Source organism: Oculina patagonica, chromosome 2 (genome assembly GCF_052425735.1).
Source record: "Oculina patagonica isolate OP01 chromosome 2, crgOcupat, whole genome shotgun sequence".
NCBI classification, from domain to species: domain Eukaryota; kingdom Metazoa; phylum Cnidaria; class Anthozoa; order Scleractinia; family Oculinidae; genus Oculina; species Oculina patagonica.
The window spans coordinates 15,624,444-15,637,776 of record NC_135759.1 but is presented as its reverse complement, the minus strand read 5'-3'; the positions used below and the strand labels follow the sequence as shown (position 1 = coordinate 15,637,776).

The window sequence follows — 13,333 nt, the reverse complement described above, 5'->3', positions numbered from 1 at the left end:
AAGATTGCGTGACCAGCTAAAGGTCTGCCGAGGAGGCCAGCTGGTCCGGAAGCAGGAAACATCGTTTGAAAACGAACGTACGTATGTAAATCTACATATCTCGCTATATATGGTAACAAAGAAGCTATCCGTGAAAAGAAATTTATCTTTATCGGAATAAATTATGATGCCATTCCTGGAAATTAAGTATTCCGATCCGGGTGAGTCAGTTGACCAAACTGACGCTCGGGATATTTTTGGATAAATTCTGCAGATCTTTTCTTTAGAATTATGGCGAGATAAAGGATTGGAAGTCGATGTCAACACTAAGATACGTGAATTTGATTTTACTCGATAACTGTATTTAGACTCTAATAAAGGCAGTTTGATACTGTGATCTCTGCCGTCCTCAAAGTTCTTTATTTTTAATACGAAGTGACGAATGTCTCTCTAAAAATCAACTTCAGAATTTCTTGCCATGTTACAAATAGCAGAACATCAAACCGAAATGATAAAACGTTCGGAAGATCACTTGTTGCCACTTATGATCATGAGTCAACTGGTCTCCACTGTACATGTGCACAGCTGATTACATTATAAAACAGTTTTAAAAACTGGTCGTTAATAATGCTGGGTAAGTACTCGTACTATCGCGTGCAACTGTGCAAGTCACTACACCTGCACTGCAGATGACATGAACTTTGCTTTGAGCAGGAGCCCATTACTGCCTTGGGCTAATTTGTAGAGGATTTAAATTTCGTCACGTTCCGTACTGTTTACGTGTGATCAGTCAAGTCAGCCGTTATATCTTCCCTAAAAAAAGAGAAAAAGGACGCATAACGAAAGTGTACAGTCTTAAAAATAAAAAGGCCAAGTTTTTTGTGTCTAGAGTTTCCGGCAGTTATGACAAGTTCTTGTCTGAGTATTTTACTGAGCTTTTATACAAAACGCTTTGTATCAACGGAAAATATAGACGGCAAACTGATCCTGACGGCGTAAGCGGTCAAAAATAAACAAAATGGATAAAACAACTAAAATGTCTTGAAAAAACGTTGCCCTATATTTCGGTTTGCAATACAAACCTTCCTCGCGGGATGGGCGGAAAATGTATCAAAGCAGAAACCCATGATCAAAGTCACTTGCATGTATATCTCTTGTTGACCTTCGTAATCCTTTAAACTAGTTTATAGATTACGGCAAATATATGTTAAAATCCGTTACCACAAAACAACATGTTCACCTATAAAACCCCTTTTGATCTTCACCATACAAAGCTCGCCAAGGAAAAACTGGACACGAGTGTGACGGCTGACACGCGCACATTCGCGCGGGAAAGGGTTTGACACGAGAACCAATCAGAAGGCAGATTGAAAACAAACAAAATACTCGAGGGAGTAAAATCTTTTCACGAAAGGTCATGGTGGTACGTTCTAATCGACCTGCTGATTGTAATTTTTCGTCAATAATTTTTGAGTGAGCAACGTGCTGTATACATTTTTCGAAAACCACGTTTCAAAGAACAAAACCTTCTGCGAAGAAAAACTTTGAAATACTGCTAAGAAACGCTTTGCGAAGCTGTTTCATCTCAAGTTCAGTAGAACTTTCAGTTTCGAGACCTTTCGAGATGGCGACCGTTAAAAAATCGGTTAAATTTGAGAGAAGAAAATCAATGGGAAAATTAGAATGCCAGGTTGTGCTTCTAGACAATTCCCTCTTTGTGGCTACATTTGACAAGAAGTCTACTAAAGGACAAGCGCTTTTCGACAGTGTAAGCCAGAAGCTGGGCTTGCCGCCAAATGCAAGAACCTACTTCGGGTTGCAGTTTGTTGATGGAGTCGACGGCGAACTGTCGTGGCTCGATCTGGAAAGAGAAATTCGACCTCAGCGAAGAAAGCCTTATACCTTTCAGTTTGCAGTCAGATTCTATCCATCAGATGCTAGCGTCGAGTCGAAAGAAGTTCAGGAACTGTTGGTTTTACAAATCAAAGATTCTCTGATTCGGGGCAAATTTGTCACCTCAGTCAATGAACATGCTATCCTAGATGGCTTCTTCGCTCAAGCTGTTCTTGGGGATTTCAAGCCTAAGTTTCACACACGAGGCTACCTGGAGGATCTATTGGGATCGTTCTTTGCTCCACCGAACGGAATAAACTCCGATGTTGAACTGAGCGAAGATAAATACGAAGGAATGGTGTACACTTTACATCGTTCGCATAAAGGAATGACCGAGAGCGAAGCGAGAATCGCTTTTCTGGAGATCGCCCACAGCCTTCCGTTCTACGGCATGTCATTACACCACGGAGCGACTGACAAAAACGGCAATGCAGTCCTCTTAGCAATTTGCAGCAGTGGAGTTCTTGTTTTTGGTGTTGACAACTTTGGTGTACCCGGGAATGTGATCGAAAACTTTCCTTGGCATGAAATCGTCACCATGATTTTTCAAAACAGGAAATTTTATGTGGTTGTTTACTCGCAGGAAAGAAAAGACGGAGGGAGCTATTCGTACAGATTTCACGGGCATTTCGGCCACAAAGCCGCAGAGAGAGTTCTCAACGACGCTTTACAGCACCAAGCGCTTTTTTACCAGCCCGAGAAGAAGTTATTTCGACGAAGCAGGTCTTTCGGTGAAGTGGATTCTCACTTGGCCGTGCGGCAGTTTAAGCGGAACGACAAGAAATACGCTACAACGACTGGCAAGATTCGTAGCCGCGGATCATTCAAGAAATTCACCGATTCCATCAAAAGAAAGATGCCTCGGAGGCAGAGAAGTGCTAAGCATTCTGCTTCAGCAGTCGAAGAAAGTCCTAACACCAGCGAGAGCATGATGACTTACGTTTAAAATCTTTGTACATTGAAATTGCTACATTTGTACATTAGTGCTACAACTCATGTTTACACGTGGCTAGCTGTTTACAAGTGACAAACTGTCGGCAGAGCTTTAAATTTCTTTTTCAGTGACAATGGAATTTTTTGAAGCAAGACAAAACGCCAATGAAACATACAGCTAGTACGTTGTAAGGAATTATGATAAATTGATTAATTTGCATATAATTTTGCTGTTCCCAATTTTTTGGCCTGGCAATATTTATCTAAGGGCCTGTTTACATGGAAGGCGGGTTCCCCCGGCTAACCGAGTTACCCGGCTAACCAAGCTGCCCTGGGCGAGCCAACTTTTCATACGTTTCTTAAGAAAACGTATTGAAGCCTTTACATGCTAGAAGGGTAACCCGCCTTGCCGGGGCACTCGGTCTACTTGCCCGGGGCACCCTTCTAGGCGGGATAGCTTTTTTCCATGTAAACGGTTATGCCCGAGCTATCCCGGCTTGCCGGGATAAGTTTTTGCGCGTGTTTTTAAACTAATTTTGAAGTTAATGGCATAAAATGTATAAATTCTGGACCCAAACAGTGCTATTTGATCAAAATAAGTTTTATCGGTGGGCTGGAAATATTTCTTTGAGCAACAGCTAATTAATTCGAAATTTTTGTGGGAATGATTATCCTAATTCACGACACAACAAATTTAATTTCAATTTGGCGGCCAAATACTGTTGAATTTCGATTGAATTTCGCCAAAAATGAACGCAGTAAGTTTCTGAGAACTTGCACATCAAATTAAAAAAGGGTTGAAATGAAAAGCCTTGATTATTCAGTAAAAAGTCATATTTTTCTTCAATCATTTGGAGCTACATTGTTTTCCCACGCCGTGACACGCTTCATTGACGCTGTCTCATCTCGGGTAGAAGGGTTGTGAATTCTGCATGTAAAGGCGGGCTAGGTTTTATCCCTTCTAGCCGGGTAACTCGGTTAGCCGGGGCACCCTCCCTCCATGTAAACAGGCCTTAAAGTGTATTTATTTGTAAAGTACTTGCTTATAATTAACAAAGGATTTATTGTAAATTGGCAATTTTCTTTGCATGATATAGCCAGAAATAAATATTTTTTGGGTTAGGCCATCCCAACAAAAAAAATGTTCTATTTCCCATTGTCCTCTTTCATGATTAAGTGGGTTGGTAGGCCAGGCAAAAAAATCCAAAAAAACAAAAGTAACAATTTCTTGGTGCCTAAATCATACTATCCCCAGCACTCAAATTCTAAATGTATTACAATACTTTGTCATTTCAAATAAATAGGCAATGGATCAAGGAATTACTATTTTTAATTTTTGTTTTAAACTGGTTTAGTCAGGCATTGGGAAACAGAACATTTTATTGGGATGGCCTTAGAGGGTGGGGCAGAAGCAAGAAATACCTAACCCCTTCCTCCAGCAGCGCACGGGGGGTGGGTCTCTTACATAAAGTGATGGGATGCTCCTCTAAAATGTTAAAGAATGCACTCTCGTCTCGAGTTCATTTAAGAAGTAGCACTGAATTTCAGTCTTTTGTCAGATAACAGAGATTATATATATTAAACAGGCATTAAAGTACTAATAGCTGCAGTACACCAGTTGCAAATTTTGTTTTAAATTGTGTTATCTTTTTACATTATTGTTTCCTTCTGACTGGTCTGCCCGAGATATTGTATCCAAGAAATGAGAGTACAAAGCACGTTAGAAATAATGCTAGATGTGTGCACAGCAAGTTTCAAATTATTATGTATTATTTTTTTGCAAAACAAACGCCTTTTTACGAGAAAGTTAGTGCTACTACACTGTAAAACAAATACAGCCTTAACTGGAGATGTCATTAAGCTTCAAAAAAGTGGACTTTCCGAATATGTAATGAAAGTACATTGTAGGTGGCTGTTGTTGTTTGATCATTTTCAAACTTTGAGTTTCTCTACTACAGTTACTGCAGCAGACTCGTACCCAGTCGCTTCTCTTGCTTTTTAGCGGCGCGCAAGGCATCATCCTCTTCGACCGTAGCGAAAACAAAAAAATGAGTAACGACTGCGTACGAGTCTGTTACTGCAGTATTAATGGCCAGTTGCTTCTTCGGTACTATTGTCAATTTTCAATTCAATGTACCAGGAGGTATTATCTATTTACAGCATTTATAAAATAATTTCCACAGAATAATTAATTTAATTAATTTGTGCAACAAGAACATCAACGTTGACTTGTTGGCTGCTTTATGTTGTGGTTCAATTTTACCCTGGCTTGATACAACTTGTTTTTTTTCTTTGTTCTGGTGAAATGGTAATAAATAATAATAAATATAAAACAAGGGAAAATACCAATTTGTAATGTAAAGAGTAAAATTGAATCCCAACATGTATGTTCCAGCTTGTTCAGTGATAAAAAAATGTTATTAATATTAATCCAAGGTTTAACCAGATTATTTGTGTTAAAGGATTAAAACCAGATTTGTGGTTGTTGGTAATTTATTGTGAAGTTGTCACAGAGTTTACAAAGTAAATTCAGTTATTGTTGAGAATTTTATTAAAAATTAAAGCTCATATTTTTGCTCCATTTTTCTGTGTGATAACTAACTTTGGTTTCAAAAAATGGGTTATGTCACTGAGTGGAGTACAATAGTGCTGACGGAGGGCGCAGAACATGGGTTCTAGCCTGCGAACACAACTGCCTCTCTAGCTCCTGGTCGGTTTGGCGTTTGCAAGAGCAATGAGGGGTGGCTGTGTTTGCAGGCTTTGTTGTGGGCTTAGATCTGTGATAACCCAAAAGCCATTGAATGCTGCACATGGTGATCCTTCTTTAAAACCGGGGTGGGGGGGGGGGGACTTGGAAATCTTTGGGTGGGGGTCTAGGAACCCCTACCCCATCTCAAAAAACCAAAAAAGTTCAAGTTTGCCACCCTATCTTAGACTTTAAAGTTAACGTTACCCCATTCCATACTGGAGGTGACAAGGAAGGTTTTCTTTCTTTCTAAATTTTCTTCACTTAACTACACATCAGTTAATTTTCACAAATTTCAAAACGGCCTGACCTGGGTAAGCAGAAAGATGTAAATTTGAGATATTTTTCCCCATTCTGCAACCACATCTCAGACAAATAGGCCAAAATGGAAACCCAGTCACAGACCTGGAAGGTCAAAATGAGACACCATCCAGTTACAAACTCAAGGTAAGGTAGACCCCCTGGCTTTTAAAACAGCTTCTTAGGGACGGACCATTATTTTTTTGAGGGGGTTAAGCAATTTCCAAAAAAATCCCTGCAAAGAAAAAATGGCTGAAAATAAAAGTGCAAGGGGAGCCATGGGAAAGAATTAAGAAAAAATCTTTAAAAAGATCTTGCACAACCTGAAGGTGAAAAAAAGATCTTGCCCAGAAAAATTGTCCACCCCCCACCCCTAAAAAAATAAGGGTCCATCCCTGAGTAACAATCAGTGTAACAAAATAATGTAGACCAAGTTACAGTCAAGCTTGAGGCATTTTATTTATTTCAATCAACTGTGATTAGATAATGCAAGAAAATATCATTGCTGATTGCTGCACAAAAACAAAGCACTTTCAATACAAAAGGAAATTACTGAGTTCTTGCAGAGATCACGTAAACCTCCTCAGATAAAATCCTAAATCTGCAACTAGCTTGATGTGACTTACATGTATAAATGTAATATACCTCATAGTGATTATACTTAATTATTTTTCATAATTCACAATATTTCACTCTTTGAAGAGCACAGGAAATCCTGGTTTTGATGCTAATAAACACGCCACCAGAACCTGTGTGGATCCTCAAGTTGTGATTGAAGACTTTTATTGAGTATATATATTTTGTACCCTTTATTTTCTATAAACAATAGTGGGGTAATGAACTGGTGACATAATACAAATTCTTTCAAAGCCATGTAACTTATGGCAAAAATGATACATTATAATTATATAATACAGTTTGTCTTCTCCCTTACATCAACAATTTGGCAATATACAACATGGCTTCTCCAGCTGCTGAAATTTAAACCAATTCAAAAAGTAGTATTTCATCAATACCTACTATACAATGCTAACACAATGCATAATAAAAGCAGTGTAATACACCAGCTATCAGTTTTACATGCATAGCTATCTTTCTACATCATCTTACCACATGCTGTTTGAAACAAGCCAATCAAAACTTATGCATACCAGTGTTCGTTTCATGCAAATGAGTCCATTAGTTCAGATCATCGTGTGATTGGCGGATTTTGATCTGTCTTGTTTGTTAAGCATGTTGAAAGATGGATGTTGAAAAAAGCCACAATGCATGTAACACCCTCTACTAACTATGGTAACACTGAAAGCGGGTGTATTAAAGTTCAATACATGATGCACATTTTGTAATGTTCTAACAGTTACACTGCTTTAGAAAACACTAGATCTTATCCTCTTGAAAAATTATGTTTTGTCTGTTATGCCACCAATTCCTTTTATACCACAGAACTAGCATATTATTACACAAGGTGGTACAGTGAAATTTAACAGTTCTATTGAGTGTTGGCCTGCTGGTTCATTCCTATTTATACAGCAGTTTATGGTCTATAAAAAGAGTGGTCTTGGTCTTGAGGAAAAAACGAACTAAGACTGTTTGTGGTCTAGAAAGAACAAACTATGGCGATTTGCGGGTTGTGCGACCCCCTATACCAGACCCTCTCTTTAAAAGTATTATAATTTTAAATAATATTTAAAATTTGGAAACTTGACTGCTCTGGGGCTTGTAATAAATGTCTACCATTATATGTTTAGAACTACACTTGTATGGACTGTTGATGAATAATAATAAATTACTGACGGGTCATCTGAGATTCAGGCTTCATCGATGAAGCCTGAATCTCAGATGATCCGTCACTCACTCTCACTCTTCTCTACAGGAGAGGGTGAGACAGGAAACCTCAGACCGTCTGAGAATCAGGCCATTAGTGCAATTTACAATACATTACATGTACAAGAAATGCAACACTGCAGTTGTTCCATTTCCAAGTGTCAATGGGTTAAATAATTAACATGTACATAACTACAGCTGTACTAAATTGTTCTAAGTCCCCAAAATATACATGAAATATCATTGTACTACCCAGTGTGACTAAAATGACGTTAAGCAATTCCGATATACATTGTTATTGTTATCTTTTATACATAAATTTGTATATCACTTTTAGTGATGCTTTTAGTAAATATGATGTAATCACCTACTTATAGATATTAAAGCTTAAGGCAACGTTGACTGTTAAGAATAAATATGAGGCTATACATTCATTGTGCTAATTCTATAAAATATGTTAACCCCAAGTCTTATTAACGAAATCAAATGTATTAAGCTTTAACAATATTGGATTTCAGCAAAATTAATAATTTATATGTGGAATGAGTCTCTAGGTTATAGCTTTTAAATTTAATATTTTTCTTACTTCAATTACTCTAGATGTATATCATGTACATTAATAATATTATTTTGTAACGTAACTTTGTTTACATAGAGTAATATTTGGCTACAATTAGCCAGTTTAGACAAAAAAATTGTTGTTGCATACAAATTAAAATATAGCCACAATAATGCTATATACGATGGTTTGAAGCAAGAAAAATCACTTTAAAACATAATTTTTATGATTGGCCAATAAAAGCTTAACAAGATTAAAGCAGATAAGAAGCATTATTAATAACATTTGAATTTTTTGTCAAGCCAACAGAACTCAAGTGTACAAATTGAATTACATGAAAAGGTCAATAATTTGAAATTTTTAATTTGTGAATAACAATATTGGCAATAAAGGCATATGAATTGTCTTTGCACCTCTGTGACCTACATGTACAGTGCACGGTAGCCCGTTAAATCCTGACTTCAGTTAAATAATTAAAATTAGATATACAATTACACAATGACTGATTTTTTTAAACAAACAGTTGAAAGTGACCTCAATATCATAATCATAAATTCTATTAATTAATAACAAAACTGGGGCCCATGATATGCCCTTGAACATGGGTAAACAAAAGCCTTCTGCTAATCACAAAACCCACTACAGAAAAATAATTTTGATCAATACAATCATATTCAATCATTTTCAAACAAATATTTTGGAACCAGCCAATTTGTAATAGCTTACTACAGTTTTCAACACAACTGTGGGCAATAAGTTATGTTGTGGTTAAAATGTATTTCTTGTGGTCATCCCTTTTGACAATCTTTCAAAAGATAAGAAAGATAATTGACACTGCAGAAAAGCAGTTTTAGTATGGTTCACACAAGTTGGCAAGGATACATGACAGAACTGTTGACAGATCACTTGTTCCAGTCAGAGCAAAACAGTTGCACGGGATTCTCAAAACTCTTCTGTTGAGACAGGACAGTTTATTAAAGAGTAACGCTGGTTGGAACACTGTCCAGTTCATAATATTCATGAGTAATTTTTTCAGACCCAACGCATACAATCCTCATTCCTGAATCTTTATCGTTGTTAATTTGCTGACCAATGGCACTTGTGACAACCATTTCCAAATCTTCGTCAAAACCACCAGCATTTCTGTGGTAATGACCCGCAAACACATATTTAATTCCTGCATTCTTTATCTTTGTTAGCATTTGTTTGCGTACATTTGTCTCAATATTGAAGTAGTTGTCACTCTCATCAGGGGTGCCGAAAAACCAAGGAATGTGTTGAAACATGACCACATGTTGTGCACCGCAACTCTTTGCAAGTACAAGCTGCTCGTCGAGCCAGTTATCATGTTCCTTTTTGTGCTCAAGTACCTGACTGGCATCTTTATAAAACTGACTATTGACAACTATAAAGAAAACACCTACAAAAGAAAATGTTGACAGGTTACAATTTTATATCTGAGACACCAGTGACAAAAAGTAACTAAAGAACATATTATTTGTATGTTTGTGTTGTGGTTCAGTTTTGCTATTGGTATAATTCAATGGTATTTCTCTTTGTTTTATATTCTAATTCATTATCATACACCAGAAAGAAGGTTAGGAAAAAGTTAAGTACTATGCATGCAAATGTCATATTAAAGCATTTATTGGGGGGGGGGGGGGGGTGGGGGGGGTTTGGGCCTTTTTTTTTTTATTCTCTCTTTTTCCCCCCCCCCCCCCCCCCCTTTTCGGGATTTTTCTTTTTTTTTTTGCGGGGCGGGTGGGTGTTGCCGCCGGTTCGTCCCCTTTCGCTCAGGCATTCGTGCTCCCCCTCCTTGTAGGCACCATTCCCCAAGCTCATCTATTGTTGATGAGTTTAATCCATGTATAAGCTGCACCGTTTTCCTCAAAATTAAAGATACAGTGTAAAAATCGGGAGTGCGGCTTATCTACGAAAACATCTCTGGTTAAAGTTCCTAGGCCTATTAAATATTCATAAAAAAACTTCTCAAATTTCAAACTTTGTCTTGTATTTTTTCTTTCAAAATTTGAGCTTCCAAATTGGGGGGTGATGCTTATTCACGGAACTTTACAGAAACAATTGGCTTTCCAGCTTTAACATCCTTAGTTTAAGTACAAAAATTAATGCTAACACAAATACATGCAACATAACTAACAGAAATTTATAAGCTCGCTTTAAAATATAGAAGTTCAACTTGATATTTCTCCCATTAATATTCATGATCTATAACAAATTTAACTTCAAAGAAAAATTCATATCTCTGCACATATTTATTTTATCAACTCTGAATTTACATTGTAAGGATTCTTCTTTGGAGTGCTACATCTAAGTCAGTCTTAAAGGAGCTATGTAAGATTCACGACTTAATCTTTCATCAGTTGAAACCATCCTTGGTTATTTTCGCATTTTGGTACTCCTTTGTTATTTTTCTATGTTAGAAAACTGTTATTTTGAGGTTTCCTTCAATTTGCAAGTAATCAGAAAAATGACTTAAAATATTGTGACTTTGCTCTTTTAAGGTGGATTTCCACTGATGCATAATTTTACTTATTAAATACAGTAGAACCCCCGGTAACTCAAACTCTGAAGGGAAACGAAAAACAGTTCGAGTTAGCGGGGTTTCGAGTTATCAGGATCGATTGAATAAGACCGAAAGGTGGGTTCAAATCCAAGGGAAATGGAAGTTTGTTCGAGTTAGCGGGGTTGTTTGAGTTATCCGAGTTCGAGTTACCGGGGTTCTACTGTATAACATAAATTCACGCTGTAAACAAAATAGAGAAAATGTATGGCCAGCTCATGTCTGTGAAAAACTTGAATGTGGCTCAACTCTTTTTGCAGCTTGACAAGTCATTATTATTAAGCAGCTGCACTCTTTGTCGAACCTGTATCCCATAACACCTGTCAAGGGTGTCACAAGTAAGTGTTCCTGTCGCTCAATAAGTGTTATGGTAAAATAAGGAAAGCATGTTGGCCATGTGCCGCCCCCAGGCTCTGAAACTCAACAGTTAATAAAAATAAAAATAAATTCAGAATCCTGTTCACCAATGTACTTAAGTACATGACAGTAGAACTACACCTTTACAGATCTTTTCAAACAGCTTACAAAGGCTAGAAAACAATATCAGGTGTATGTTATATTTAATGAATTTTACATATATTTTTTATATTTCCTAATAACTCTCAGACACATATATGCACCCTTATCAACACTTGGGTTCCTATGCTTAAAATTAATACTTGTACATGTTTTGGTTATAATGTGGTTATAACGATTTTTGCATCTTGTGTTGAAAGATATGTTTAAAAGTTTTTTTTAAATTTTCTTCCCTTTTTAATTGCCGAAAGATAAACAGGAAATAAAATCTTAAAACTTCCTTGTTTTAATAATTAGCAACTAGCCAGTGCCTGATATTTTCTCTTCCCTGGGAAATCCCCTTAAGTTAGTGCACCTTGCACTAAAGCACCTGGAGGGTCATTTATATTTCATTTATTTTACAGAGACAAAAAAAAAAACATCTGAAGGCTAACCGAAAAAATTAAAATCAATACTTTGTCATAAGGCTTGTATGGCCTTGTGCAAAATCATTCATGGCGGGCTGAAAGTCATTTTACAGGACTGGCCTGAGGAAAAAATTGTTCGATCTTGTTCAAATTGCATTGAAGTGTAGTTTTGGTAATAATTTTTTTACACTTTTCACCTACATGTATCATTGTTGTGCCAATACGATCCATTGGCTATTAAGGCAAAGGTTGTCAAATTTGAATAACAAAACGAATTCGACGGCAATGTTTGTAAACAGCAATAAGCTTAAATTTTCGATCGCGTGAGCCTTCAAATGAACATGATTTGTGCATTTAACCAGCCGAAAACATTTTCTTTTTAATTTCCAACCAGATCAAAGTCAAAATTTCTAAAGAATCAACATACAAACTGTTTTATTAGAGCTTTACAGCAAAAACAAACCTCGGTCACTTTCCACGGACCTCACAGCATGCGTTCCAGAAGCCATGATTTGAAATGAAGGCCAAAGATTTTTGCTGTCTCCCCTCCCACACCCGGGTTTTACGTAGTAAATTTTTATACGTTTACTCAAAATTGAGCCATGTGTTTTACAATTTTAAAACAATGAAGCTAACATGGAAACAGTGTTTAGACAGCTTCTTGAAACGACCTAGATGATGCTAAAAAACGCAGTTCATTGTCAAATGCACCTTTCAAGGACTCGAGAGCGAATTTTTTAAAATATGCAATGGAAAACAATCGATGATAATGAAACCTTTAATGGACAAGAAACATTGCACCTTATCTTTGCGGAAGGAATATATATGCAATTAACAATATCTTGTTAGAGCTTCGCTAAAAGAAGATCAAAACCTTACCTCCTACCCAAAAAGAATAGAAGTCGTCACCGAAATTATTCCGGTACTTTTGCAGTGACTCTTGCGTTGGCGAATCTCCAACATCGTGGTTTCCACAGACGCAAATGAGCGGTATGCTAGGGTCGAGTTCTTTGAAGATCTTCTTAAAATCCTCAACTTGTGGATCGTTATACGCTTCCCAAGGAAAAGCGTTCACCAGGTCGCCACAAACCACAAAGAATCGGGGTTTCGGTGACAGCTTATTTGCGGCCGAAATGGCCTTTCGGGTCAGGACGATCTCCTTTTCCCAATTTTGCTCAGCTAGCGGGACTTCGTTCCACGAATCGATCAAACCAAATTGTGTGTCTGCAGCATGGATGAAACAGAAAGGCCCATTCCACTTGCCTTCTGTTTCGTAAGTAAAACCAGGGTACTTTTTGTTAACGGCCTTTGTAAGCGCGCCTTCCGCCATCTTGTCGATCCAACACCTGCTCTTCCGAATGGGAAGAGGCCTGGTGCTAGTCAATGATACAACATCCTGTTTGGACTTTGTAATTTTTCTCGAAAACGTTTATCAGAACAAACGGGAAAAATTAATTCACGCTGTTTTAGACATCAGGTGGGGTTGCCGGTATAAATACACATAGCATACATTTCGAAATTCAAAAAATGCGTGACCGAATAGCGTGACTAAAAATAGCGTCACGTTGAAACTGTTGCAGGTGATCTGGGGCAAA

General features: G+C 37.4%; 2 protein-coding genes across 2 annotated transcripts; one reads left to right on the top strand and one right to left on the bottom strand.

Annotated features, from left to right (window-relative positions):
• The first annotated feature begins 1,358 nt into the window (after positions 1 to 1,358).
• Positions 1,359 to 4,770, top strand: LOC144643208 (band 4.1-like protein 1). The gene has a single exon (XM_078502395.1). It carries the CDS (start codon positions 1,604 to 1,606, stop codon positions 2,816 to 2,818), a length of 1,215 nt encoding a protein of 404 aa, XP_078358521.1. The 5' UTR covers positions 1,359 to 1,603; the 3' UTR covers positions 2,819 to 4,770.
• Positions 4,771 to 6,285: 1,515 nt separating this feature from the next.
• LOC144643224 (serine/threonine-protein phosphatase CPPED1-like) lies at positions 6,286 to 13,233 on the bottom strand. Its single transcript, XM_078502421.1, has 2 exons — positions 12,618 to 13,233; positions 6,286 to 9,654 (listed from the first exon to the last, which is right to left on the bottom strand). Exons 1-2 carry the CDS (start codon positions 13,066 to 13,068, stop codon positions 9,209 to 9,211), a joined length of 897 nt encoding a protein of 298 aa, XP_078358547.1. The 5' UTR covers positions 13,069 to 13,233; the 3' UTR covers positions 6,286 to 9,208.
• Positions 13,234 to 13,333: the final 100 nt, after the last annotated feature.